At 50.1% G+C, this 24641-nt stretch overlaps 1 protein-coding gene across 6 annotated transcripts in view; it reads right to left on the bottom strand.

Annotated features, from left to right (window-relative positions):
* Positions 1 to 11098: 11098 nt before the first annotated feature.
* MVB12B (multivesicular body subunit 12B) overlaps positions 11099 to 24641 on the bottom strand; it is a 53019-nt gene continuing 39476 nt past the window's right edge. For all 6 annotated transcript variants that reach the window (XM_074556436.1, XM_074556437.1, XM_074556435.1 and 3 more), the window contains 3 exons: positions 20599 to 20654; positions 18890 to 18949; positions 11099 to 15530 (listed from right to left, as the gene is read on the bottom strand). In XM_074556436.1, coding sequence (XP_074412537.1) covers positions 15444 to 15530; positions 18890 to 18949; positions 20599 to 20654 — 203 coding nt within the window. In that variant the 3' untranslated portion in view covers positions 11099 to 15443. The remainder of the gene's footprint in view (positions 15531 to 18889; positions 18950 to 20598; positions 20655 to 24641) is intronic.

Genomic DNA, 24641 nt, shown 5'->3' with positions numbered 1-24641 from the left:
AAGCCATCTGAACAGAGCTGTATCTGTGGTTTCCCAAGGATGCTGGTTGCAGAGGACTATTCTGCTCATCACAGTAATTACCACGAGTGAAACCTCCACATCCAGCAGCAGCATGGTGTGTGCTGTTTGTTGCTCAAGCAGCTGCTTTTGCCAGTTCCCTGTGTCCACTCAGGAGCTGCGAGTTCATGCTCTGTGTTGCTATTCATGGTGGTACAACAGAGCTTTTCTTTGAGGAATTTCTGAGTTTAGTTTCAAAATCCAGAACTTACATAAGTTCTTCAGTAAAATCTCTTTGTATTTCCTTCCTCTTCCACATCCTTTTTTTTTTTTTTTTTTTTTTTTCCCTTTCTAAATGTGGTTTTTCAGTAAAGGGGTATCAGGGCAAAACTGCAGCCAGAAGCCAAATAAACAGCTCTGGATACCTCAAGCAGCTGAGAATAGAAACCTCCAGGATGAGATTGGATCAAATGTGTCTGAAACCCCTCAGTGTCTCTTCTGCAGGCATCAGGAGCAGCTGCCAAGGGCAGCACCTCAATGAGCCCCTGGTTGAAACACCGGGTAAACTGTTCCAAAAGCTCCTGTGACATTTTAAAGTTCAAGTTAAGTTAAAATTTTTACCCAAGTGCAGAGGAGACCTCTTGATCTTTAGCAAGCCTATCACTAAAACACCGAAGATGCCTTTTCATTTCAAATTTGGGCATTGTAAAAAGACCCTGTAATTTTATGCGCAACTAAGAACTTAAATGTCGTGCCCAGCCCAGACTGAAGGAAATGCACCCAGTCCAGAGCATCACCTGAAATATTTATTAAAGGCTGTTGGAATCTGAGATGTATTTTAGTGCATGTTTAGCTCAAAAAACCTCACCTTTTCCCCAACACTTTTCTGTGCTGGGTACATAATGAAAAAAGCTCAGCTGTGATGTTATTGAAGTCAAGAGTTATAACAAACTAAATACTGAAATGAATACTGACTTCTGGAGTGCTAGGGAGGTGAGTAATATTACTGAGGAAAAAAACTATTCCTATCCAAGTGTGTGAAAGACAGAAATTTAGAATCCTATGTGGATATATAATAAATACCAGGGGGAAAAATTAACCAAACACCAATTTAAGAGTAAAGACTGAAATAGTGAATTCTAAAGAAAATCTCCCGTAATTTTAAAAGCAGATGGGAAAAAAAACCACAATAAGTAACCTCACACCTGAGCTAAGATGGCAAAGAAATAAATAGCCGCGCAAAGTCGGGAAAGCATTTCAGGACATCAGTCACCATTAGGCTCCGGGGCTGAGGGATGGCGCAGCATCCGCGGATCGCCGGGGGTGCGGGGGCTCCATGGGGAGCTGCGCAGAGCCCTGCGGGTGCCGGGGCTCACTGGGAGCTGTGCAGAGCCCAGGAAAGCGCGGGGGCGCAGCTCCATCCCCAGCCTGTCCTGTCCCCCGGGCCGAGAGGGGGACGGGGGGCTCGGCAGGGGCGGCTCGGGGGCTGCAGCCGGGGGGGAGCTCATCCCCATCCGGGTTCAGGAGCGGGGCCGGGGCTGCGCGGCTCTGCTGCGGACCCCGCTCGGACCGGACCCCGCTGTCCCGGCCCGTGCAGACCGAGCGCTCAAAGGCCCCAGGGCCGCAAGAGACTCAAAGACTCCGGGCACGAGTGCCGATTCCCTGGCACGGACCGGGGCCCTGTCCCGCTCGGGCACGGGTGGGACGCACGGCACACAGAGCCCGCTGCCCTCCTCTTCCTCACGGGCTGCGGGGGCCTGCTCAGCCCAGGGTCCGCAACCGCAGCCGGGAAACAGCTCATCTTGTCAGCATGTGAGCAGCGCCCCCAAAGAGCCGGGGGCGTTTGTGGGTGCCGCTGGGTGCCAGGCAGGGCTCAGTGCGGGCACCCTTCACCCGGTACCGCCACACTCCCTGTGCCCCTGCCAGCCCCGAACCGCAGCCTCGCCATTGCAAACACCCCCTCGGAACAGCCTGATGCTCTGTGCGCTGATTTCTCAAAGGAAAGAAACAAACACAAACCAAGACAAACACTCGGCCGCTCTGCGCTGAGGGAAATGCAGACAGGAGTCAGAGAGGCAAATGTAATTAGGAAACATATGAGAAGATTCAAAAAAGTTCAAAAGAATATGAGAAATGAAATGCATAAAAAGTAAATAAAACACATTGTTTAAAAATGTTTCATATTAGACTTCCCCTATAAACATTTTACTTTTTATTTTATAGATTTCATGCTATTCTAATCAACTTTATTTTTGTAACTTTGCAACTGAAACTGCAAAACTTACAGCCTGTTTTCACATTTCTGGGGTGTCCTGTCAGTTTTTTATATCTCTCTAGATGGGGGAAAAATAAAGCCAATGAAGTGTGCCAAGAAATTCTAATTTCAAAACTTTTATAGAAAATTCTGCTGAAGAAACTCAGGCACCACATCACGGAAAGACCATAAAGGTTTGGCGAAAACAGTTCCAACTCCCAGACAAATCAAAGCCTAAACAGTTTACTGTTGCTTACCAAGAGTTTGTAAACTTGTAAAGGATATTAATGAAGGTGTAAACCCTTACTGCGGAAAACCAAATCTTTGCTGTAGAGGACTGGGGTATTAAAATCAAGCAAACACAACACCTCATCTATCCTAAACCACACCAGAACCTCAGAACTGAAGGAGTCATGTAATCTGAAAAACAATTTTGAGATGCAAGGCTTTGCTGGCCCCAGTCATCTGGAGGAAGGTCCCATCTCATCTTTACAATCAAAGAGTTAACTCTGATGTCCCAGCACACAAATAAGTAAATGTGGGATAATTAGGAAACAAATTCTGCAAACATCTTGAAAGGGGCTGGAGACCTTTGATCTTTATAGAAAAGAAAACATTACAATACAGTCCAGCTTTTGGGGTCTGCACACATTTTATACCAAGGCAGAGGATGGTATCTTTCTTAAAAATCAAGTAACACCTAATTCCATCATACCCTAATTATCTTAACTGATTTCATATGTCTAAAGGTATTTCACCAAAAGATTAGAGTAGAAAGAGGGACTGACAAAATAATTAAATATGCAATTTGCCAAGCTTGGACAATATGGCTTTGAAATCACCTTTTCAGGAAGTTTTACAGCTTGTTCATTGACATATATATTGCAGCCTTCAGATTCTTATTTAAGCTCTTTTGATTACTTTAATGGATTAATACCCGAGTACCATCCATGTAAAGTGTAATACTCAAGCCTGTTTCTAATTTGTCCAAAGCTGCACTACTTTCCTTTTGGTGCTATGCTATGAAAAAAATACTCTGTCTTGATTTTTTAAAAAATAATAACTTTTTTTCCCCCCCCCCAAAACAGTTCTGTAAACACAGAAATAAGCCTGTGTCTAGTATCCTCTTGGTTACATGAAGTGCTTTCATGTTTTCTAAAGTTTCGGTGACTCAACAAACAAACCTGCATCCCACCAGCATCACCTTAGGCTGGGCTTTACCAGAAGAGCGCACACTGACTGCTTTAACCCTTTCCGACTTTTTTTGGTGAAAACGCTTGTACTGAATTGATGGCTGGATGCCTGAATTCACCCTTGCCCATGGCACTGTTGTGGGGGCACACAAGCAGGGCAGGCAGGGTGGGGGCTCCCAGCAGAGGTGTGTGGCCCCGACCCAGCCCCAGCTCCCTCCTTGTGCCCCTGGAGCAGCAGAGGCACTGGGGCAGCTGTAAGGACAGGCCTGGGGACAGGCCTGGGGACAGCACTGGGACAGCCCCGAGGACAGCACTGGGACAGGCCTGGGGACAGCACTGGGACAGCCCCGAGGACAGGCCCGGGACAGCCCCGAGGACAGGCCCGGGACAGGCCCGAGGACAGGCCCGGGACAGGCACGGCCTCTCCACGCTCCCAGGGCTGCTGTCCAGCCAGATGTGGAAGGGTATTTCTCTACTTGCAGCAACAACAAATGTTCCTACTCGTCTCTCCTGCTCTTGCCTCTTCAATGATGCAGAGTTTGCAGGAAAGATTTCCACCTAAAATCTATTACCTGTTCATAGAACCCATGAAAAGAGGCACCAGAAGTGAAAGCAGGGCTGATTGCTTTCTCAGACCTGAGCTCAGGCCTGGGGCGAGCGATTTCTCCCATGGGTGAGCTGACAAAATGCAGGGGGAACATTTTATAAAATAAAGGTAAAATACACAGCTAAAGGGGTAACTTTTGCCACAGACACCAGAGTGTCAAACACAACTCGGGCCCAGGCGCACAGACAATGGCACAGCACAGAAAGGGCAGCCAGCTCCTCGCCCACGAGGCAGCAGAGCCCAGTTCACTCAATGCACCCACTGAGTGTCTTGCTCTGCCCTGTGCAGAGACAGCCAGCCACTCAAAACTCCTCAGAACATGAACTTCCACTTCCCAACAGGTTTAACGGCCCCTCCTGGGCTGCACGGCCCTGCCACAGCCACGGCCACTTCAAACTGCACCGGCCCAGCTTTTGCTCCCACAGCCTGGGGCACCCCTACAGCTCAGGTCAGGTTTTGTGGAAACAACAGCAAAAACAAGCTTTGAATATTTAAATAGAAAAGAAACTCAAGTTTAGAACTGCACGAGAATACTCTGAATACTAGAGAGGGGAAGGTCTCATCCATCTTTTAGAAACACATTCCTTAACAAAGAACAGTTTTTCTCAAAATTTAACAAAACAATCTAACCCAAACCAGCATGGCCTTTGCCTCTGCCTGAAGAATTCCAGCCTAATTATAAACTTCCTCTGAAAAATGAAAAAAATATAGCTGATACTCACAGTTTGGGAGACGAGGCAGGCAGCAGCTCAACGTCAGACTGATGGGCCCCAAATCTGAGGGAAATTATGAAAAACCGCTACTGCACAGGTGTCTCCTTTCTCATCAGCTGCGACCTGATCAAGCAGCCTAACGAGCTGCACCTGGTCGCGCTGACTCCAGCGCAACTCCCAGACACGCTGGGTGTCAGTGCCCTTCATCCTCCTCCACAGCAGACCAGTTCTGACTGCTGTCTGAACCAGTGGGACTTGTTTCCCAGTGACTCTTTTCAAGTTTATTATTTCTCTGCTCCACGTTACCATTTGAAGTGAGCAGAAATGACCCAGGATTGTGAAAGGGCCCTTGCAAACCAGACTGGTGCTGGTCAGAAAGGCTGTGGGTGCCCTGGATCCCTGCGCAGGGTGTGCAGAAGTGCTGGTGGCCCCTGGGCTCGGCTGCCCCGGGATGCTGCTCTCCCTGCGGGTGCCAGAGCATCAGTGGGTGCTGACCCGATGTCTCCCCTTCCAGGGCACAGCCCTGCCCTCACTGGCCACGGCAGGAGCAGAACAGTCCCGCTCTGATGCTGAGATGTCGTTCGGGGCCTTTTTGTTTATTAGTGCTCGGAAAGCTTTGCCAAGTGACGCACGTTAGGGTTACAAATATCGGTAATGCTGGAAAATGTTCCCTTGGAAGCCACAGTTCAGCAGACTTCTTTAAAAACAACTAATTGAACCACAGCAGAGAGACACCAAACTGACCCAATCCTCCCAGTCTGTAAAACTATGCACACGCACCATATTTCAGGGTCAATTTATCACAACATGCCCCTTCCTCACTGGTGCATAGCAAAAGGAGAGCATGGACATATTTATAGCAGGCACTGCTTATCAGATGGTATAAATATGTCCATGCTGGAATAAATCACGGCATGGGTGTGAGCTCAGTGATCCATGGTGAGGAGGAAGTGCTGCTGAGCACCTGGGAAAGCCCTGGGCGTGGGGCAGGCTGCCACAACCACACAAGGCCATCCCCAGAAGGACAGCAGGACACGGGACATGGCCCCACCTTTGTGTTCTCCTTCCCGCTTGCACCAGGAGCAGATGGAGAGAATTACAGGGGCCGTCTCTGTATTCTCCTTCTCTGATCATCCCCTGGCAGCTGTTTACCTGCTGCCAGTTTGGATATAACAAGCTCCCCAAGACAAGGGTTCTTCAGCTTGTTCTTGGACCTATCTCAGGTGAGTGACGGTGGTGGCAAGGCACCATTAAGGCAAGTCATGCTCCTTTGCTCCTGTAGAAATAATAGATGTTTTCTTTCAAACTTTTAGCTGTTACCAATTTACTCTAATATCAATATCACTGGTGTCCAAATTCTAAACATCCCTGCAGGTGGAAAACCCCAAGCAGGCTTCGAGACAGCATGGGATTAAGGGAAGAGCCAACAAAGTGGGTTCCCCATGAGCCACTGCTACTGGAACAGAATCCAGAGGGTCTGCAGTACAGGGACAGGCTGAGAGCAAGGGAGGACACAGAGACATGCAGGGAGGTGTTGAATTCAGGATATTTATGGCTCACTTGTACAACTGGTGTCTCCTGCAGCCTCGAGAAACTGGGATTTAAGAATTGCAAAGCCACAAATACAAATATATTGATAGGAAAATCGGTTTAACTTTCAAACAGTAAAACCCAATAATTCACAGATCATCAGGAGTCTTGGAGCAGAGCTGTGGGTCATGATGCACAGAATGTTCACAGAAGAATTGCAGAAGGTGCCCGGAAAAGGCCAGCTAAGGAGACTAAGGGAGCAAAATGCCAGCAAACCCCACCAAGACAGAGAGGCTGTGTTCTTGTGGGATCATTTAAGATAATGCCCACTCCTGTTCACGGGCAGTTAGGGCCTTCTAAGAATAAACTGATTAAAGAACATTTTGCAACCTATAAACTTGGTGCAGTTTAAATGAAGTCTTTTAACCTTGGAGGTCTTATTTTCCTTATTAAGAAGTAGGGAAAGCCCTTGCATTCCCCAGTTTGATCAGCTCATTAACAGACTGACAATATCTCGGGAGCTGCTGATGCTCAATGCTTTAATAATAACATCTGCTGACTTCCTCAGGGCCCGTTTCAGAAGAAATTAGGTACAGGTTTGCATGCCAAAGCGAGCAGGGATGTCATGAATCTGCATCCAGCTGGGAGAAGCAGACAGGCTGTGGAATCGCTGCTGCCAGCGCCGCTGCCCATAGAGCACAGCCCTGGCTGGAGCAGGCAGGGTCTGCCACCAGCCCCCTCCCCATGGAGCACAACCCCAGCTCCTGCACCAGCCCCCTGCCCATAGAGCACAGCCCTGGCTGGAGCAGGCAGGGTCTGCCAGCAGCCCCCTCCCCAAAGAGCACAGCCCCAGCTCCTGCACCAGCCCCCTGCCCATAGAGCACAGCCCCGGCTGGAGCAGGCAGGGTCTGCCAGCAGCCCCCTCCCCAAAGAGCCCCAGCTCCTGTGCCCCAGCACCCCCCGGCCATTGCCTGCACAGGACCGAGGCAGCCGTGCACAGCCGTGCCACCAAAGGGGCTGGTAACTGCTGTGGGATTTTTTTAATCTAGTTTCCTATGAAAACAAGGTTCCTGTGATCCCTGTGTGCTTGTCTGTCTGCCTGTCCTGCCCAATAACTTTGAACTCTTTTCTTTGCTGATTTAAACCAGATTTCACGGAGAGGTAGAAGTCTCAAGGATAATTAAGTTCCTAAAAGGTTCATATGAGTAGGAATTTGGACAGAAAAAGGAATTTAGAGTTAGAACAGGGAAAACGCTTGCATTAAGGGCTTTTGAGTCCATTGACTGGCTTCTGCCACCCATGACAGGTCATTGCTGGGGACTGTGGGAACAGGGCTGTGTGCTGGTGGGAAAAGCAGGAAGTCTTTGTGTAATTCAGAGGAGTCAGCCACAGGAAGCCACCTCTGCGGCCTCCGGAGTTCGTGAAACTGATCCTCACATTTCCCCAGGTTGGCACTCCTTGGCTTCTGCCAGCCCTTGGCCCAGCCCACGGGCATGACAGCTTTCCCCTGGCCAGTGGGGAACTGTTTGTCACTGCAGAACAGTCACCGGCACCAGCCCCATCTCTGGCACAGCGCTATCCTGTCACTGCCGCTCTCCCTCTCTCCCCACTCCGCTCACCCCATGCTCACCAGAGAGCAGACCTACCTGCTTGGCACAGCTGTACAAACTGCCCCAAGAGACGAGCACAGCCCTCTCCTATCTCTGCCAATAAGTGGGTGAGAAACAACCAGCTCACTCATTTTTTCAGTGATAGAACGCATTGCCTTTCCCTCCCCAGGGGAGTACCTGCCCTGCTCTGCAGCACCTGGAGCTCTGGCCTTCAGGTGAGGACATCTGCTACTGGATTTCAGGTTTCTTCACTCAGAGGAACCTCCAAGGATCTGCTTTGATCCTGTTGGACAACGGACATTAAATTTGGGCCTCAGAATCAGTAACTGGAGCCAGCCTTTTCACGCGACACCCAGTGGAGCAGATGGCAGTGACCCCCATTGCCACTACAGGCCCTCGGAGAGATGCCTGGGGTGCCTGGGCTGTGCTGCTGCAGCAGAGGAGCAATCCTTCTCCCCCACAGGTACAGCTCACCAAGCTGCAGCACAGGGCACTCTCCAACGCAGGAGCTGCTGGGAAGGTCGTGAAATAAATCCTGGCAGAGCAGCTGCATGAATACTCCGTTTAATTTCAGATCGAACACTCACAAGTCCAACTACAAAGTGGTCTCACTTGGGGCATTCTTGTAGCTTTTGCTTTAATCGAGTAAAATTCTAGAGGTCAGATTTCACCCTCAGTAGAAGGATGTCTCAAGGTTTCCAGCATTTCTAGTGGAAAAACCCCAGAGCAGAGCCCACTTGCTCTGAGAATCGCATGATGGTTCATCAGGGCTTTTTCTCCTCGACGTGTTGCCCATTTTATTAACTTCTGCTTTGCTTTAAAAAGAGGCATCTACCATTTTGCTTCCCTAAAGAAGCTCATGTTATAATTCAAGTGTCAGGACAGATTAAGTTAAATGTGCTGCGTGATTCCCAAAGGAAAACAAACTTCCAAACATCCTCTGTTTGCCTTGTTCCATGTCATGGATTGCATTAGAGCCGAACATGTAATTCTGTCGCCTAATGTGTTAAAGTTGGCAGCAATTTTACTCTCTGTGCAAGGTGAGAAATTACTGAGCTAACAAAACATTTCGTTTCCCCCTCCTTGCGTTCCTTCTTTATGAGATTCTGAATGTGACATTTTCACAAAAAATCCCTACACTTATTTGTGAAAAATGTATATTAAAACCAAAACACATCAAATGGAAAGAAATCACAGATGGTTTTATTCACAAGCAGCAGAATTAATGGCCTTCCCTACTCTTTATAAATATTGGAAGCAGATGAGTTCATTACTATTTCACTCTAATAAAGAAAACCTGCTTGATTTTGACAAGACATCTACTTATCTAGTGTTTTCTACTGAATAATAAATCTATTTTCTTTGAAAAATAAAAGTTATCAATAAACAAAAACCTGCCTGGAAAATTTGCCAATCAAAAAAACCCCAAACATCTTCATTTCTGATAGCGCCGAAATGGAATTTGAGGGATTTTGAAAATGTCACTAATTTTCAGACTAGAAAGTTTTGAAATGTTTACTTTGTGGTTGTCTTAAATTTTTACATCTTTCAACAAAGCAAGCAGAAAAGTGAAAACATCTGAAAAGGCTTTTGAAAAGAAAAGAGTCAGCACAAGCTGGATGAAGCTGTGGGCTCCTTTATCTTCCAGAAATCCGCACACATGGAGCAGAGTTTATGAGGGTTTTTTTAACCCGGCATTCAAACACTTCCCAGTTCACAATCCTGGCTCCATCATGTTTGCCAGAGCTTCAAAGTGCTGCTGGCAGCTTTTCCTGCGCTGGGATAAAACATCTTACCCAGGGGAAGCAAAAGCTGAGTCATTTTTAACTCCAAACAACATTCACTGATGTGGTCATCTTGTTAGTCATGGAAATCCCGTGTTAGCTCTGTTTGTGCTTCTTTCAACACTTATTAACCAAGGAGCGAGGAGGTTTTATTTTAAACTGCAGAAGATGTTTATCCTCCCTAGGGCCATGACAATCAGTTACATGGCTTATCCATCATTCCAGAGAAAGGAAAGGATTTTGAGAAACTCCCCAGGCAAGTTAATTTTTAAAGCTGTAGGAGGGAGAGGAGAAAAGAAAACAAAACGCCACCAAAGCCACCGGCTCACAAAGCCCAAAGAGCCTCTGATGACACAGGGACTGCGCCAGCCGCCCCCAGCCCCTGCTGCTCCCCTCAGGCACTGGGAGCACTTCCCTGGGCAGGAATGGCCACAGGAGCCCTCCAGAGAAACCACTGCTCCCACGTCTCACAGCACTGAGCAGAGCACAGTTGGGCATTTTCCTCAGAAACCAAATTCCGTGAATGATGGATGTGAGCCAGCTCCAGTGCCAGTGCTGGGGTGAGGGCTCCCAGGCCCGGGGTGTGCTGTGCCACCGCACTGAGCCCACAGCCCTGGCAGCAGGGAAGAGATGCTGGCAGCCACGGGCTGGCACGGGATGGGCCCACTCTGCTTTGTGTCCTCCCCACACCCCTCCTCCCCAGCCAGGACATTCTATCAGGTGCCACTGACAGCTCCCACGGCAGCCACAAGATGCTGCTTCTGAGTTTTTTGTGGAACAAGTGGTACTGCTTTCAAAAGGTTATAAAAACATATGCCTGAAGAGAATGTCGGGAACTTGGGTATTAATCTCCCTTAATTCAAAGAGCACTCAAAATAAGCGAGACAGAAATACTGTCTGGGGTGAGAAGATGCCAGAGGTCAGATTGTGCACCACTAGCTTGGGTCAAGTTCAGAAGAATAATAACTCAGCACAAAGAAAAACAATTTTCAGTGTAGTGCAGTATTAGCCTCCCCTGGCTGAGCAGCCCATTTCCCTCAGGGTTTGCTGCCCCAGCCATGCAGGTACCAGCCTGCACTGGTGCCAGAGTGGTCACTGCAGCCCAGGGCGCCAGTGCTGCCCTCAGTGCTGCCAGCCCCACCGCTGGGCCGAGGATTGCTCCAGCCAGGCTTCACCCAATCCTGCCCCATAAAACACGTCACTTGAGTTTGTTTTCATTTTGCAGCATACCTGTAGAGCAAGACATTTTGGACAAATTTTTCAAGGCTTTTTACATCCAATTTCCAAGTAAAAAAGCCCACAAACAAGAGCACATTCCCTGTAGGGGATCATGTTGCCACCTCTGTAGTTCACTCTTCCAATCCAGGTAGTTGTTTCAGTCAGAAAATTAAAACACAAAAGCACACAGAATTATCTGATTAAAACCAGTTTCATTTAACAAATTATATTAAGAATACAGACGGAGTTATCACACAATGAAACTTCCCTTTGTAAAATACAGGAGGGTCATCTAAAATAAATATAAAACATAGTAACATTCATAAGATTAATGCACAGTAAAATCACTTTCAGTAACCCAACCATCTTAGAAAACCACCTTACAACTGCATAAAAGGTTTCTCTCTGCCATTTGTACGATGACTTTTAAATCTGTTGCTGTTAGGAAACAATTTCACAACAAACAACCAGAGTAGCCCAAGTGTTTGGTTTCCCTGCGGTGAATGAAGGGAGCAGCACCTCGCAGAGCTTGTTAGTGAGCAGAGGAGCGGCTCTGCCCCCCGTGTGCCCCTCTGCTGGGGATTCCGGCAAGGCTCCAAGGCTGAGGTAACCATTGGTGGGTGCAGCGAGGCTCCTGCCCTCGGGAGGAGCAGGAGCAGCTCTGGGGCACAGCTGGCACACAGACTGAGCCACCCGGGAGCAGCGGGGCGGCGAGGCCAGCCCGGCACTGCCAGCTCCGTCCCGGCCCCTCTGCCAGGAGACCCCAGGCCCCACAGAAGAGGAGGTGCCAAGGCCCGGGAGGCATGCCCTGGCCGCCAGCACCTACCTGGCACGTGCAGCGCCCATGACAGGAATTCTCCAGGCTCGGCAGCACGCGGGCTCGGTCCGGAGAGCTCAGGACACTGAGGGAGCAGTGGTGGGTGTGAAACCAAACAAGCCCAATGCTACAGACTACCAACAACCTCCCACAGCACAGGAGGCTCCCAGCCAGGAAACCTCCAACAAACACCGTGGGGACACGCAGGGACAGTCACAGGAAAAGTCTGACACAGTTTACTCCTATGGAACTACAGATATGAGGTGCTCCCGAAAGGAAAGACACCTACTACAACTATTCACACTTGAATTTTATCACGAAGCTCACATTCTACATCACTTTCTGGACTAACTTCTTGCCTTCCCATGATCAACACAGCAGAAAGCACAGCCTGGCCTGGGTGGCCACAAGTCACCTTGGCACATGACCAGCTTCTTACCGTGAGGAATCCAGGAGGCAGCGTGTCACTAGGAATTCACATCAGAAGGCATATTTTACAGTAAGCAAACCCCTCACTGCTGCTTTTCTGTCTCTGTTGCAGATGTATAACAATTTGGCAAACTAACTTCTCCATCAGCCACAAGATTAAACTACCTAGAGACCAGTTTTGTTCTACAAATTCAGGCAAGATAGCCAAGAACATCTGGTAAAGCTCTGCAAATTCGCTTCTGTTGCTTTCCACTGACTCCTCCCCTCCCCTTGTGCTGCAGAAGGCTTCTCCTCAGCCAGACAACATCCACATCAGACGCCCTGGACGTTTATTGCCTGGGCCAATTCTTCCACAGTCACGTCTCGGACAGGGAGGGAGATGCAGGTACTGGCCATGGCACATGCCAGCACGGAGCACTCACTGTAAGGATGCAAGGACCAGCCTTGCAATGAGCTGCCGTGAGTACTAAAGTCATGGAGCAGCCAATAAAACCTTCCAGTGGAAATGCTGACCTGACAGCCCTGGTCTCAGGAATTCAGCAGTGCAATAAAAAAAGCTTCCTCTGATCAGTGGACTGAGAAGTTGACACAGTCAACCACCCTGCACGGTGTCTCGCTGTGCTTCCAAGCACTGGCTCTGAGCCCCTCTCCCTTTTGGAACTGCCTAGTTTTGGAGCCTGAGAGCTCAGCTGGCTCTCAGCAGGTGCAGCTTTTTGTTCAGAACAGCTTCATTGTGTTTGCCCCACAGGAACTGCATCTGTCCTGTCTGTGCATTTGAACCAGGCTGTCCCCGCAGCACCGTGGTGCAGGACCACACCATGGAGAGCAAGTGCATCTCTCAAGGCTCTTTGCAGGTGAATCCTGAAGGAGCTTTGCTGGCCCAGTGTTAGACAGGGAGAAGTAAGTATACAAATATATCCTGAAGATGTAGATGCCTGTCCCAGCCACGTATCCTGCCAGTGTTTCGAGTATCCAGTGTTTCCTGTAGGTCACTGCAGAGCAAGCTGAGCAAACCTAGCAGTTGGTATAAGTTCTAAAGCACTGATTTTCTCTTACAAAAGGGACTTGGAGCTCTGCACCCATTTTCCCAGATGTACCCAGGGAGCGTGGCACCGAGTGTGGGGCTCGTGGCTCTCAGAACCTGCTCCTTGCAGAGCCCCCAGTTCGCTAGGCAGGCAGCCCTGCCCTCCTGGCAAGAGGTGGCTCCAGGACGGGCTCCTGGCAGCTGCCTCTCAATCTCCCAGTGGCAGGCACTGCCCTGGAGCTCTGCAGACTGTGCTGTGCCCTGTGCAGCCCTTGTTCCTCCACCAGGAGCAGGGAAGGTCAGCTCTCATCCCAGAGCTATGGGGAACGCACTGCTGCAGATGGCTCCTGCCTACCTGCCGTGACCACTGAGCCACAGGAGAAGCTATAAACGGATGTCACAGAAAACTACAGAACAAATTACAAGCAGAAAAATAGAAAGACAAAAGATGGATGAGATGGGCACAGCACTACGGCACAGAGTGGATTTGAACTTGAAGTGAACCTGAGCCGAATGACCAAGCTGCCATGGTATGTTCATTTGTCGACGTCGGCATCATCAATCTGGCCTTTGTGAAGCCTGGCAGTGAGGTCTGGCTTTTCTTTACTGCAGGATAAATAACAACTAAAAATGGTGGTGCAAGCTCCAAGTAAACGAGCACTTCCAGGGGGTCACCCGAGGGCTCCAGAGCTGGTGCACAGCTTTAACTCTTTTGCCCAGGAACAATGTACATGCAACCAAATCGGCCTCTGCTCTCCAACCACATGGCCACTCTACAGACACAGCTCCAGAAAATTATTTACCTGATTGGAAGAAGCTGAAGCAAAGATCTGGACTCAGTTTGTCCCAAATGTATTTTGTGCTCTTCATCCCAGCAGTACAGTGTGGTGCCTTAAAACCAGAATTGAATCTTTGGACAAGAATTATTTTACTTATGTACAAATAAAAAATATTAGCTGACAGTACAAATACTGCTGTTAGTTACCACTCTGTGCAACTAGCAAATGCCAGATCAATCCAAGGGAGTGCAAAGTAGGTTGGGGCACATGTACGACCCAGGCTGAGAGCAACAGCACTGTTACTGTTACCATGGCAATTGCATTTCAGTGGGGTCAGGGAATCAGTATTTTACAATACAAAAAATTGTACATTTTAACTCTTACTCCAAAATTGCCATTTTGCTGCCATGATGTATGTTTGTTCTACAGCAGAGACTTGAAAGAGCAGCACAGAGTCAGATGGGCACTTGTAAATAACTTATTACAGCAATGGACTTCTCCAAGACATGCGTTTGGCTTGGGAGCAAGCCCGGTCAGCGATCACAGGGAGGCAGAGGTCAGGGTTTAATGCATCCCGCTCTCATCCTGTGCCATGTCAGTCTTCAGTGCTTCCCCATGAGTGCCCAGGAAACAGGCACATCTCTTTTGTTTTAGCAGCTAGCAGGGAACACGTTAGAGAACTGTCTCAGTGATGGGCAGGTGATGGCATCCCAGCTGTCAGCAGGTCCACAGGCAGCTTGGCTGGGGTCTGCCAGGGTGTCGCTGCCAGCATCCATCCATCCATCCATCCAGAAACACAGGAGGCTTGCTGCCCTAGATCCGTATGGACAGACGGACACCCTGTGCAAAGCGAAGGTGCTTCATCTCAGGACCTGCAGTGCACCTTGGGCACCCTGCCTGCCTGGCCAGTGCCCAGGGAGAGCCAGGGGCCCTGGCTCCCCCAGCCTAGGCAAATCCAGTGATCACAGTGGATCTGAGACTGATCCCAGCCACAGCAGAACTTCTGTGCCCAGACCGTGGCAGAGGGATTGGCATTCACTGCAGCTGGGTTCTGCACTGGCCTGGGTGCCACAGGAGACTCCTGCTGCAAGGTGTGGAGAGCGAAGCAGCTCCACAGCAGCTCGTGTGGCAGTACCCAGCCATGCCTTCCACTGCTCCTTTCAGGGGTAAGATCTCTCCATGCTCCGCAAGCTCCCGGCTGTGTTCATAGAGGTTTACAGCTCTGGATTCTGTGACTGTCCTGCAGCAGGGTTACAAAGTGGGGATGAGCAAGGGGCTGCCTCAGGCTCCCAGTCCTCAGTCCTGTACTCACGTGGAGAGGGGTCTGCGGCGGGGTGGGGGCAGCTGCCCAGGTGTCCGCGGTGGAGCGGTGTGTGCAGGGCGGTGCAGCGCGGCGTGGCCGGACACGGAGAGGCGCGGGGTGGTTCCGTGGCTGTGTCCCGTGTCCTGCTCAGTAGTATGCACGCACACACGCTCCAGCCGCGGCCCTCAGGACGGCGGCACCGGCGGGCAGCGGGTGGGGCTGGGCGGCAGGCGGGCTGCCGCGCTCTGCTCCGTCCGGAAGCTGTAGTCGTACTGTGGGGCAAAGCAGAGAGAGGGAACTGCAGCACTGACCACACAACACTGCCCACACCTGTGCTGGACAGTGTGAGAAGCTGAAAAATGAGAGAAAAACCTGGGCTGACAACAGCTGGCCCAGATAGGGCCATGCCAGGTGAACCTGCTGGTACCACCTGAGCCCACATCAGTGACCTCCCCAGGCAGGGCTCACCCCCTCCCCAAAACCCGGCATGAACTCAAATGTGACCACGCTCATCCTGTCCATAAAGCAGCTAGTCAGAAACATTCCCCCTGGCAAGTTTACTCAAACTGCTACCATCAGAATTAACGTTTTTGGTTGGCAAGAGGGTGAAAGTCCCTACATTCACACCCCTTGGGCCCACGGTGTCACTGCAGACAGGGGACATCCCTCGCAGGCCGGCGTGCACTGTAGCAGTGCCATCTCGTGGCACGCTGTGAGCCGCACCCGCCGGTCCGCGGCCACCCCGCCGCTGCCAGGGCACCCCGGGACAGGCCGGGGTAGCGGTGGCTGTCCCCTGGCAGGCGGGTGGCCAAAGCAACACCATGTGTTGGGGCTACCGAGGCAGGAGCTGCCTGCGACCGTGGCACAGGCACTGCAACGGCCCCGTACATGGACTCTCCTCCATGCATCTCCCAGTGCCGCATTTGTGGCCTTTGGAATCTCACAAACACGTCCCCCTGTGCGCTCCTCACAGCCGGACCAGAACAAGGGATGTGCTGCCAGCAGGGCGTTCGGGCAGCCATCAGCCATGCCGGTACCCTGGCCCAGGGCCGAGCCAGCTGTACCAGGGCCGTGCCACTTCCACCCGACGCCGACCTCCTTTTGGTGCCGGCTCGGGAGGACACCGGCGCGACGCTGAGCTACGGGAGCCCGGCTCCTGCCGAGCGCACAGGGCCGGCCATGGCGATGGATCCCCGGCGAGCGGGCCCCGGCGAGGCGGCCAGGGACCGGCAGGGGGCGCCGCGGCTTCGTGCCGGGCCGGGCGGGAACGGGGCACCCCGGGCTGTGCCCGGCCTGTACCGGGCCTATGCCCGGGGCCTGTGCCCGGTCTGTACCGGGACTGTATCTGAGTCTGTGCCTGGCCTGTACCAGGACTGTGCCCGGGGCCTGTGCCCGTCCTGTACCGGGACTGTGCCTGGCCTGTACCGGGGCTGTACCCGGGTTGTACCCAGGCTGTACCAGGGCCTGTACCCAGGCTGTACCCGGCCTGTACTGGAGCTGTACCAGGGGCTGTGCCCAGGTTACAGAGTCTGTACCTGGGCTGCACCAGAGCCTGTATCCAGGCTGTACTGGGAGCTGTACCGGGGCCTGTACCACAGCCTGTACCCAGGCTGTACCAGGGCTGTACTGGGGCTGTATCAAAGCCTGCACCCAGGCTGTGCTGGAGCTGTACCAGGGGCTGTGCCCAGGTTATACCAGGGGCTATATCAGAGCCTGTACCCAGGCTGTACCGGGCCTTTACTCCCCGGGGCCGCACCTCCCTGTCGCGATGCTGCAGCCGCTGGCATGCAATAGGCCTCATTTTTCAACACCCAAACGCATAAAGATGTCAGCTCAAACTGTTTACTAATTAACACTTAAAAAGACACAAATTAGATATGCGTGGCTAAGAGCAATTATAATCAAGACGAATCTCTCCAGTCATTGGGGAACTGAGGAAACTCCTAATTGCTGGAACCAATGTTTTAAAATCTGAAATCATGCCAGTTAGCAAATATGTTCATTTAAAGAACATTTCATGTGACTGCACTCAGGAGAATTGACTACAAACATGCAAACAAGGAAAAATATTTCTGTGTAAAATTAAAATTTTAAGCTCTTCTAGATTTACAACTTCTTCATTAAATATATTTGCAAAAAGGAGCCCATGAAAACTTGTAGCAATTCAGTGGTTAAATGAACTGCCTTCCTTATCACTTTAAAAGGAATGATGAATATTGGATGCTCCCTTTACTAATTAGACTCTCTCTAGACTTTTTACACCACGCCAAGCGCAAATGAAGACAGGGTGCACCCTGCCAGCGGCCAGACCGCTGCCCTCACTGCACAGCATCCACCACAGAGCTGGAACAGGGACAGTGCCACCACCCTGGCTGCCACCTGCACCTGCCCAGGCGCCTGCTCAGTGGCTCTACCCTACCCAGGGCAGGCAGGGGTAAAGACAAACCCACAGAGCCCTGCTGGGAGGCTGGCTGCAGCACTGTCTGTCCTACACCCACCAAATTAGCCATGAAGTGATGGCACGTGCTGCTTACACCTGCACCTCACCACCTCTTCATAGCCCAGCTCTCTGAGCACTCCCCCGGGCACAGCTGTGCCATCCTGGGGCAACACGAGCAGTTCAGGTGCAGTCCAGGATTTGCATCTATTTCCATCATTTTCCTGACAGGGTAGAGTCCTGAAAGTCAGCTGCCTGCAGCTTGGAGGATGGGTGCATACATCTGCAAATGTGGTGACAGAGAACAGTAATTCTTAGAATTCTTTGGGAATATTTTTTGCAAGGCATCTTGCTCCAGGGAGAATGTTCTGGCTGCTTTGGATATCCAGAAGATTTGCTGTAATAGTGCTATTGCTTGCAAGGGAAATAAAGCCATGCCGAAATTCACAATATTTATATGTGTAGCTCTCTATGTGCAGACAAGATGCTTCATCAAGGAATATGGGCTGCATAATCATACTTTTCATTACGCTGGAACGCGCACAGCCTGCTACAGAGCAGGAGCTGTGGGAGAGCAGGCAGGTCTTGGCCTCTCCTCGCTGCCCCCAGAAATGATTGCAGTGCTGGTGTCCCCACTCTCCACAGGCCTGCGAGGGCACAAGCAGGGCTGTGCAGCCCAGGCTGCCAGACCTCTCCCACACCAGGCAACGCACAGAGATGATGCAGAAGCAAATTCAGCACTACACGGATTCCCCGTGGCCAAAGGGACCATCTGCTCCCTGGCCAGCTCAGCGCAGGAACGGGACAGCAGCCAGGCACGGGGAAGGGCTGCCAGCCCTGAGCACCCCCTACTCCGAGGGTCCCTCCTGACAGACACTGCCAGTCCCAAACAGCGGGGTGGCATGTGTGCCACGTGGCAGACTGCAGGGCCTGAGGCAGTGGGTGCATCTGTCAGCCACTGGCCCTGTCAGGCAGCATCCTCAGATCCACCACTGCAGCCACTGCAGCCCCACGGGGCGCCTGCAAAACCCCTGCCAACTGGGCCTGACCATCTTCTTGTACTCGGACAAAACTTTCAGGCACAAGAGGGTGGATCTGGGAGAGACAAGAAAAGTATTTTCCATAAGGGAAGGGTTCTTAAAAACAAGTGAACACAGCCCTCATGATTTGCTCAGTGCCTGGCTGGCTACTTACCTCCTTTTCAATTTCTGCAAGGGTTTTGATTGTGATACCCAAGAGATCAACCGGCTGCATCTGGCAAGAAAGAAACAAAAATGTCAGATTCAGGGTCAGGGAGGGGGTGTCTGTTTGTTTGTTTGTTGTTTTGTTGTGTTTCAAGTCAGCAAACACTCCATCACTAGAGATTTAGAGGCACCATCTGTAAACACAGGCACGATCCTGTTCCTCGTTCCAGCAGGAGAGTGAACAGCAGACGGTGGGCTGGGGCTCCCAGCTCCAGCCCTGCTCTCCCTCAGCACGACAGCTGACACTCACCCTGGTGCTGCTCCGTGCAGGCAGGCTGGGTCTGTGGCACGGGATGGGTTCTGTGGCTGCAGCACGAGGCGTGAGCAGCACCAGCTGCAGGAAGCCCTGACCAAACTGACCATATGGTGGCAATGGTGTCTAAAGGATCTGCAGGGAGGATTAGCACAACCTAATCTCTCTGCATTTGTCCTCACAGCAGGGACTTCAGATTTCTGGGAATAATGGCCCATAAACAACCCTCTCAGAAAGCAAGGGATGTGAAAAACCGCTGTCAGCAGGAAGAAGAAAGCAAAAAGCTGGAGCACTACTGAAAAATCAGACACAGCTGATGGCCCAGTGTTTGCCTTAACAGCTTCCTGTAAATTGATTTTTAAAAAGATGCTGCTTTAGGATCAGATGGATTTGGGAACTGATTTGGATGCTGAATCTTTGAGTGCTGGATCATGAACCTTACCAAGCACGGGTCAGTGACACCCAGAGGTCACTCTGAACCAGGAGCAGTGTTTCTGTTTGGTGAGGCAGACGTGCCCTGCCGTGCTGGCAGCAGCACCCGCTGCGGAGCAGGCACCACCCAGTGCCCTCCCAAGCTCACCCGCAGCCAGGCAGGACCCTGGGGCAGCTGATGGCACTGAGTGCACTGTACCATTACCACTGCTCCGAACTGTTGGGAATTTAGCTGCTAGAAAAATGGAAAAGTACAAAACCATGGCTAATTCCAAGTCCTGCACCTGCACAGATAGCAGTGACCTTGGGCCTAGCTGTGGTATAATAAAAAACAGTGAAAGAGACATGAGAAAAGAGAGTGTAACCCCTAAGGAATGAGGATGAGTTAATGCTATAGTTTAACCAATAGATTGTTTGGCTTACAGAATATTCATAAGCTTATTATTTGCTGTATAAGTGTTTGATACTTGCTTTAATAAATTGGACCAGAAAGACCTGAGGGACCGGGACCGGACCGGACCTGAAGGGCCTGTGATGAACCAACTGGTGTCCTGGTCCCCTTCCTTCGACACCGAACTTCTGCAGTGACAACAGGAACTCGTAATGCTGCTGGCACTATGCCATCCTCACAGCAGGTAAATGCAGGAGAGCTCCACCTCTGTAGCTTTCTTTACAATCTATGCTGAGCAATTAGAAATGCTTTCAGCACCAGGGAGTCCCATTGCCATTCCTATTTTTGATGGTAATAAACCTTGAAATCCCAGGACAATTCAGTTTTAGAAGCAATCTGGCAAAAGCCTTTCCCATCTAACGGGCAGCTATTGTGACATGCAAACCTTGGCCCATCTCAAGCACTGGGTATGTATTTGGCCCCACAACAGAATAGCTCCCAGAAGCAGCTAATTTGTCTTGATGTTTTGTGATTGCTCCCCATGAAACAATGGATTTCAGACACTGGAGAACAACAAACTCACCCCTTCAGGAGCACAGGCAAACTTCTCCGAAATCATGAAAGGCACTCCATCCATTGCTGAAAAGGACAAGACATCACATGTGACGTTTCCAGCTGCCTTCTGACATGCAACTTCACACATTCCCAGTGACAGATCAAGTGTTCACAGCACTGACACATGACTGATTGCTCCCAAACGTTACTGCCAGCCTTTTTCTCCCTCAAAACTGCCAGTGGTTTCTTTACATTTAAGACATAGCTGGGTCAGTCCCTACCAAGCCAGGAATCCAACAAATTCTCCTTGCTCTATCCATATACAATTTCATGGCCTCAATTTTGCATTTCCAGTTTTGTGCAGCTGGCAAAGCAGGACAGTACTTGAAACTAGAAGGACACAACTTGTATTAATCGCCTCCTCACCAAACCAGTTCAGCACGGGGTGGTGGCTGAGCAAGAGGATAAGGGTCAGCTGGTTCAGGGGACTTGCAGCCCTCAAAGCAGTCAACACCACCACCTGTGTACCAAGCAGGTAAGTTGCCAGCGTCTGGGTAGGATGATGACAAACACCCGGGGCCAAGCACCCTGGCCTGGCTGTTGCTAGCGTAAACTCAACAGTGAGCAGCAGCTCAAATTCTTGCAAACCACATCTGGAGGGTGTAAACCAGTAGAATATGAAGACAGACATGAGGACACGACACCACAGTCTCATGTCACATGGCCCAGCTTTTTCTGTAGCATAACCTTAATGGTACTCAGAGCACTGTTTGCCTTTATACCATCTTTATATTCGTCCTAGTGCAATGATGTTCACTGTTTGTGTCTTGCTATCACCATGTCGCAGGAAGCCTCCCACAAGATGTGGCAGTACAAGGGAGACATTTTTAAAACATGTAACTCAGCAATTTGCATGGAAGACTGAAAAGGGCATGTTTCGAAGGCAGCTCACACCCCAGATACACCCCCTTAATTGCACTTACACCTTTAACATCTGAAGTCTTTAAATTTCAACTCTGAAAGAAATAAAACTTCAAATCAGAGCAAATTTAAGCCCTGAGAGGCCCTCCACTGATCCTCAAATAGGGTTTTCTTTCTGAAAGCATCTGCACCCACAAACCCAGTGCTCCTCTGCTGTTTCTAACTTCTACAGCCCCACTGAGTTACCATGTCAGTGATTAAACAAGGGTCATTTAAGAAGACTCAGCCTTTTACATTGGCTTTGTCTATTTTCAATACAAAACCCCCCTCCACTGGAGTAATTTAGTTATCAAAGGTGCTGCGTGGCAGCCACGGTGCAAAGGAAAACAAAAGGAAACAGATGAAAAGCAGCATCACCAAACCCAGGAAGTTTTAAACCTGAAAGACCATCTGCACTTGTTATCCGACAGGAACCCCCTTTGATCAGCCACACGCCAGCCTCTGTAAAGCAATCTAAAGCCTGAGCCAGGGAGAGTGTGCATCCCCAGAGCCCCCGTCCCTGGGCACGCGCCCCGGCCCACCCGGAGCTCAGCGCACACAGCAAAGCAGCAGATAAAAGCAGGGTGAGCCAAAGGCTCTGCAGCGCAATTAGCGCTCTCCTAAACAAACGAGCTTCAACAGAGCTGTAATTAAGCAGGCCTGTAATTAAGTATATGCCCTTTATCATAACGATCATGCTTAAAAATGGCACGATGCATGGAAGTGTGTTATTAATGCTGCGCTCCCCAAGCGCGGGAGCGTGTGCGGAGCTGCCGTGTCAGGCCCGTCACCAGCCTGCTGCTAAAATGCATTAAAGGCAGAAAGCAGAAAACAAGGTGCTCATTCAGCGTCTCCTTTCTCAGCCAGGCACTGGTGTCACGAGGGTTTAAATACCACCACTTCTGGAACCTTTACAGAAAGGAAGCCCTGGGCGGCCACAGCCACTGCCTGCCCCAGCACCAGGAGGGCAGCAGCCCTTCAGCCCGTGCTCAGCCGGGCTCCAGGAGCCCTCTGGCCACCCTGGGGCTGCAGGCAGGCAGGGGGACACCCCAGACAAGATGCATAGGGAGCAGCGCTCCCCTCTTGCATCTGCTCTCCTGGCTAAGCAAGTGCCCTGCACAAAGCAGATGCTCTGGGGGCAGGAGCCTTCTGTGCCCCCACTGCACCTGTGGGGTGCCCTGCTCGCAGGATGAGGCACCCACTGCTGCTGCTGCCCAAGATGGGCTTTTTCATGCTCACGAGGACTGCAAGGCTGTGCTCTTCTCCCTCAAAACGGAACAAAATAAAATCGGGTTTCAGGAGGAAAACTGTTTCCAATGGCTGTTTGCTGCCTCCCAGGACCAGCTCCTTCCTGAGGGTCACAGCTAATTAACTCAGGCACTGCAATTAGTTACAAGAGTTGAGAGGAGCCAGCAGCCAAAACCAGCCTCGCAGAGTGCAGCCCCAAAGGACAGTGTTCCCGTCCATCCCTGACAGCAGAAGGGGATGGATGCCTCGGTGAGGTGGAGTGGACGTGTCCCTTCATGGGTGCAGGACCACTGAACACACAACCACTTCCACCTGCTGGCCACTCCTGCACTGTGATTGACCAAGACCTGCTCTCAGGCCCTAGTGGGGAGGACACCAAAGCATGCTCTATAATTCAACTTGCTAGCTCGCTTAGAAATCCTCTCTTTAATCTGTGAAAGCATTGTCACCCTTCTCTAAGCACTCGAGAGATGCTGCCTTCTGTGCTGCAGACTCCAACTAAATCTCAGTTGTCAAATTAGTAATTCATCTTTCTTGAATAACTATATTTTTAGCCAAGCTACCAGATTTAAATAATCAGACCTGCCAATGCTACCCTAATTTAAACATGCTGACGAACTTTCACAGGCAGCATCAGCTAACATAATGAGTTTCTGGATGACAAAGAACTTCAGACGGTAGTTCTCTACACTACCCAGCGTAATAAGCACTTGTTCTTTTCTACAATGTGCACATAAAAGAGAAATCTAAATAATAGTTGCTGTAATTATCTTGAAAAATATGTGGTGATTAATGGTGATTATGAAAATCTGTATAATTGTTCGCTAACGCTCCAAAGATCAGATGTTCTCTTGAAGCAACCATCAGTGAAGAACTTGGAAACACAAAAGCTTCCAAGCTGTGTCCATGAGAGCAGGATGACCCATGTGCCAGCTCAGCCTTCACCCTGCCGTGACCTCTGCCACAGGTTCCAGGATGTCCACCATGTGACACATGTGTCATTGTGGCTGAAAGCACCAAGTTCAACCTGTTATTTATGCAAATAATTAATTACTCTTGTATCCAACTCACAGTTTGTCATGACACATTAATGACTTGATAGACTTCTATGAACTAGTGAGCACAGGACAGCAGAGCGCTTTTATCGTCATTTAATTTAAAAACGATCCTGTGTGAAATTATCTAGTTGTGAGTGATGGAAGCATAAAGAACAGACTCAGCAAAGCTTCTTTTGGATCATTGCTTTATTAATGGTAACGTCAGGGAAATGAAAAATGCTAACATTGTCATATTTAACTCCTGGGTACAGATGAATCGCTGCCTCAGAGCCTGGCAGGCTCGGTTTGCACACTGCAGTGAGCGCTAATTCCTCACACCACGATTGTGGGGATACACAGCCACACAACAGTTTATACACCTTAACTCCCAAGGAAATAACAGCTGTTTCTGCATTAAATTCTCACCATAAGCTTTTATAGCTTTGGATTTCTATATTACTGTTTTTGCATCGTCTGTTACATTAGAATTTTCAATTTCTGATATTAAAAATATTTAAATAAATAAATAAATCCCTTGCAAAATGTTTTCCTGCATGACTGAAAATGAAGAACTGCTAATCCAAACCAACAAAACACCCAACACTGAGTGCACTACTACCACCTTTAAAATTTAAATGACCTTAGATTTTAGAAAGGGCTTCCTCTAATGCTGCAGAACTGTTCCAATTTTCCCGACCTGAATGCTAACAGAGTGTTTATCCTATACCAAGAAGAGTATTTCATAAACCAGCCTACAGCAACACCATAAAACCAGCAGAGCTCTCCTGCTTAGAGAAAACTTGATTTTCAGCTAAATGGCACCAGA

The sequence above is a fragment of the Zonotrichia albicollis genome, chromosome 21 (assembly GCF_047830755.1).
Source record: "Zonotrichia albicollis isolate bZonAlb1 chromosome 21, bZonAlb1.hap1, whole genome shotgun sequence".
NCBI lineage: Eukaryota > Metazoa > Chordata > Aves > Passeriformes > Passerellidae > Zonotrichia > Zonotrichia albicollis.
Note: the sequence above shows the minus strand (reverse complement) of the source record. Positions and strands in the feature narration are given on the sequence as shown.